The sequence below is a fragment of the Tupaia chinensis genome, unplaced genomic scaffold (assembly GCF_000334495.1).
Source record: "Tupaia chinensis unplaced genomic scaffold, TupChi_1.0 Scaffold145814_1, whole genome shotgun sequence".
Classification (NCBI taxonomy): Eukaryota; Metazoa; Chordata; class Mammalia; order Scandentia; family Tupaiidae; genus Tupaia; species Tupaia belangeri.
The window spans coordinates 1,065,087-1,069,657 of NW_006205672.1; the positions used below are offsets into that span (position 1 = coordinate 1,065,087).

At 51.9% G+C, this 4,571-nt stretch overlaps 1 protein-coding gene across 2 annotated transcripts in view; it reads left to right on the forward strand.

The window, feature by feature from the left end:
- The window catches only part of RFX5 (regulatory factor X5), an 8,188-nt gene that overhangs the window by 416 nt on the left and 3,201 nt on the right, over positions 1–4,571 (forward strand). Inside the window, exons 2-10 of one of the 2 annotated variants that reach the window (XM_027768291.1) lie at positions 574–702; positions 943–976; positions 2,112–2,194; positions 2,460–2,579; positions 2,747–2,866; positions 3,005–3,086; positions 3,632–3,833; positions 4,070–4,176; positions 4,319–4,569. In XM_027768291.1, the coding sequence (XP_027624092.1) occupies positions 587–702; positions 943–976; positions 2,112–2,194; positions 2,460–2,579; positions 2,747–2,866; positions 3,005–3,086; positions 3,632–3,833; positions 4,070–4,176; positions 4,319–4,569 (1,115 nt within the window). In that variant the 5' untranslated portion in view covers positions 574–586. The remainder of the gene's footprint in view (positions 1–573; positions 703–942; positions 977–2,111; positions 2,195–2,459; positions 2,580–2,746; positions 2,867–3,004; positions 3,087–3,631; positions 3,834–4,069; positions 4,177–4,318; positions 4,570–4,571) is intronic. The other variant, XM_027768292.1, reaches the window with a different exon arrangement.

The following is a 4,571-nucleotide window of genomic DNA, read 5'->3' on the forward strand; positions in this document are numbered from 1 at the left end:
TGGGATGTTGTGGGAGATGACGTAGGGGCCGGCCTGCGACGCGGGCAGGGGGAGCCGCGGGGGACGCCGCGGCCAGATTAAGTCATGAGAACTTGGGCCCAGCTTTTGCCAGCCTGGATGAGCAGGATATGTTCATTTCCTTGCTGACCTCCCGGGCGAATTCAGTGGTGAGGAGTGTGTTAATTAGAGAACTTTGTCTTGAGGTGGTGGTGCTGACTGGGGGGAGGCGCGCACTGTAGGGTCAGAGGTAGAAATGAAAATCGTCCTAACATGGATTCCCAATCCCCCTATCGCTTCCTTTTACAGTTTTCCAGGTTTAGGAGACTTCAGGGCTATGGGATAGATAGAATGGAGACGGCAGAGATCTCTTTGGGTATATGTGGGCCTCGCGAAGTAATGGAATCATTTCAAATTTTGGGAGAAGGCAAGTGGTGAGAGAGGCCACTGAGGCAGTTCTGAGGCTTTGCTTCTGTTCCTCCATCGTCCTTGGTGGAGATGAGGAGTGTCCTGCGGCCTCAGGAAAAGGAGAGGCTAGGATGAATGAAATCTTGCCCCGTCCCCTCTCAACTTTAGCCCACATGCTGGGATGGCAGAAGATGAGCCAGATGCTAAGAGCCCCAAGACTGGGGGAAGGGCCCCTCCAGATTGCGCCGAGGCTGGGGAACCTACCACTCTTCTTCAAAGGCTCCGAGGTACCATTTCGTAAGTACTCATCGCCATCTCCAGATCCCGTTCCAGACCTGGCTACAGGTCTCTCCAGCACTTCCTTCACAGATGAACCGCCTGTCCTGAGCGAGCGCATCTAAGCTGAGGGAAGTCCTTGGTCACAGTAACCATCCTTGCGCACTTCTCAGCATGTCAGTCCTCTCCCCTCCCTAGCTGGCAGATGAAGGGATGGGGAAAATCATGTGTGTGACTTCCAGCCTTTTCTCTTCCCCACAGCAAGGCCGTGCAGAACAAAGTAGAGGGGATCCTGGTAAGTCTGTTGGGGAAGAGGGCGCTAGAGGGATGGCACTGGTGGGTGGTGAGAATGGTGAAGATGACATGGGAAAGGTGATCGTGGGAGAGGCCGTGCTGTCTACCTTCTCAGAAGATAGTTGGCTCTGCAACTTGCTGTCAGATTAACCTTGAGCATCTCACTTCATGCCTCTGTGGCCTCCTATATAGAAAGGCCCAGTAGATCAGATCAGACCTGAACCCTGTCTCTCACCACAGTAGCCCATAGGGCTCCTCAGAGCACAGTGAGCACCCAGTCTCAAATCAGAAGATCCTTAGAGAGATTTTTGCTATAGGGCATGTGTGCTTGCTAGAAAGACAGAGACACAGGGCCAGAAAATGAGAAATAACCTCCCCCCACCATGGGAGATGGCCATGCCACAATCCCTTCTTTTCCATTCTCCTCTTGAGATTTTGGACACACATGCACACACACCCAGAGTGAGTTTTAAACTGCTGGGTCCAGGACTTGAACTGCAGTTGACTATGTGGGAATCCAGCAATGTAACTGTTATGCCATCTGCTGGTCCCTCAGAAGGTCCTTTTTCAGCCCAACGACCATTAAGTCAACTGGACTTGGTGGTAAGGATCAGAGTGTTCAGCATTGGATCATCCTGGCCACCATCTCAGACTCCCACCTACACACACCCATGTACTTCTTCCTCTCCAACCTGTCCTTTTCTGTGATCTGTTTCACCTCCACCACTGTCTCAAAGATGCTGGTGAAATCCTTAGAGAGATTTTTGCTATAGGGCATGTGTGCTTGCTAGAAAGACAGAGACACAGGGCCAGAAAATGAGAAATAACCTCCCCCCACCATGGGAGATGGCCATGCCACAATCCCTTCTTTTCCATTCTCCTCTTGAGATTTTGGACACACATGCACACACACCCAGAGTGAGTTTTAAACTGCTGGGTCCAGGACTTGAACTGCAGTTGACTATGTGGGAATCCAGCAATGTAACTGTTATGCCATCTGCTGGTCCCTCAGAAGGTCCTTTTTCAGCCCAACGACCATTAAGTCAACTGGACTTGGTGGTAAGGATCAGAGTGTTCAGCATTGGATCATTCCTGGCCTTATTATTTCTCCCACCTCTGTTCTCCCTCTGCCTCAGCAAGATGTACAGAAATTCTCAGACAACGACAAGCTGTATCTCTACCTTCAGCTCCCCTCGGGGCCCAGCACTGCAGACAAGAGGTAGGTTTGGTGATAGAATCTTAGAGGTCAGAGATTCAGATCATTAGAGAAAGGCTTACTGGGGAGGGGTGAGGTGACTAGGGAGACTCATACCAGCTGTCCTTGATCCAGAAGAAAGGGATCTGCCCTGCCCTGGCTCACTTTACCAGATACAGGTGGAGCTGGGTGAATTAATTTGGTCCATCACTCTGAAGTGGTAGTCTGGGAGGAGGCAAGACAACTATTAGGGTCTTAATATTGCTTGTCCCTTTTATTTCTCCTGAAGCTCAGAGCCAAGCACACTTAGCAGCGAGGAGTACATGTACGCCTACCGGTGGATCCGCAACCACCTCGAAGAGCACACCGACACCTGTCTGCCAAAGCAAAGTGTCTACGATGCCTATCGGTGGGTGGGGGTACAGTGAGTGGGTTGGTGTGTTCATCCCTGGAGAGCTTCTTGCCTTGATACAGTCTGACTTCTTAAAGGGGTCCCCACACTCAATTCCCTAGGGTCCCTCTGAGCCCAGCCCTGGCCTCCTCTAAGTCTCTTCCCACTCTGTACCCACCACGCAGGAAGTACTGTGAGAGCCTCGCCTGTTGCCGCCCACTCAGCACAGCCAACTTTGGCAAAATCATCAGGGAGATCTTTCCTGACATCAAGGCCCGAAGGCTTGGTGGCCGGGGCCAGTCTAAGTATCCTTGTCTGGAGAAGCTGGGGCGAGAGGACCTGGGAGGAAAACTCAGGGTGTAGAGAGCCAAGATTAAGAACAGCTTCATTTGCTTCAGGGGCTTAGAGACCTAGTGTGTGGACTGCTCCTTAACTTGCATCAGATACTGCTACAGTGGCATACGGAGGAAGACCTTGGTGTCTATGCCACCACTGCCCGGACTTGATCTAAAAGGTTCAGAGAGTGTAAGTAACAAATAACCCTCCAATTCCATTCTCTTCCAGGTAAAAATTAAGAGGGCTGGGCTAAAAGATGGCGTGGTGGTTAAGGTGTTGCACTCCCACATGGCCAACCACAGTTTGAGTCCCAGACCTGGAGGCTTGAAAGTCACACCAGGTCCATGTGCATGCATGCCCAAAATCCCTAGAGGAAAATTGAGAAGATTGCAGCATAGCCATCCCTTCTAGGGTGTGATTTTTCACTCTCCTTTTCTCTGTCTCTCTTGGGCAAATCATGTACCCTGTGGCAGAAGAAACAAAGAAAAGAAAAAATTAGAGGCCTTTAGGACATGCTTTGTGTCATGTATATAATTTCTGGGTATAGAGGGTCTGCCCTTCCATCTAACCTACAACTGAGGCAAAGGTTGAAGATTTGTGGGTTTCTGGGATGGGACGGGTAAAAGGTACTCTCATTCCCACTCTTATCCCAGCTTTGATACGTAGTAATGTCAGAAAGGAGGCAAGGATTCCTTCATTTAGATTGTGATTGGGCATGTTCTTCCCCACTGCAGCCAGAAATGGGCCCAGAAGTGACCCCAGCACCTCGGGACGAACTGGTAGAGGCAGCCTGCGCCCTGACCTGTGACTGGGCAGAGCGAATCCTGAAACGCTCCTTCAGTTCCATCGTTGAGGTTGCCCGCTTCCTGCTGCAGCAGCATCTTATCTCTGCCCGGTCTGCGCACGCCCATGTGCTCAAGGCCATGGGGCTTGCTGGTGGGTAGACCTTCTGTCTTGTCTGACCAACCCTCAGCCGCTTTCAGCTTAATGGCCCTGCCACTCTGTCACTAGGATAGAGAAACCTTGGATTTACCTTCTGCTCCTAAAGTCCCTTCTTCAACATGCTTCAGACCCCTTCCTTCCCGTCTACCAGTCAGTCGGAATCTCCTCACTGCTCCCTTCCTCAGTCCCCTCCTCACCTTCACTCTGTTACCTTCTCGGGCATCCTGCAGAAGAGGACGAACACGCCCCTCGGGAGCGGTCATCAAAGTCCAAGAACGGTGTCGGTGTCGAGAACCTAGAGGGCGGAGCCCATAAGAAATCAGAGAGACCATCCCAGGTAATGATGGCAATGCCCTAACCTTGCTGCTTTAGGCTGGGGACTTAGTAGACCCCTGCTGTGTCGGGTCCGACACTCTTCACCTGGTGCCTGTGTTCCTTCTAGTATCCAGTCTTCATGCATTCTTCTTGTTCCATTTTAGCCTCCAAAGGAGCAGGAAGCCCGGGCTGGGGCTAGCACTCCAGCACGGGGAGAGCGGAAGAAGAGTGTAGTTGAGAGCTCGGCTCCCGCAGCGAATAACCCACAGGTTAATGCTCTAGTGGCCCGGCTGCCTCTGCTCCTCCCCCGAGCCCCTCGCTCCCTTATTCCACCAATCCAAGTCTCTTCACCCATCCTGGCCCCCAAGCTCCCTTCAGGTGCCCTAAAAGTGGCTACACTGCCTCTGCCAAGTAGGG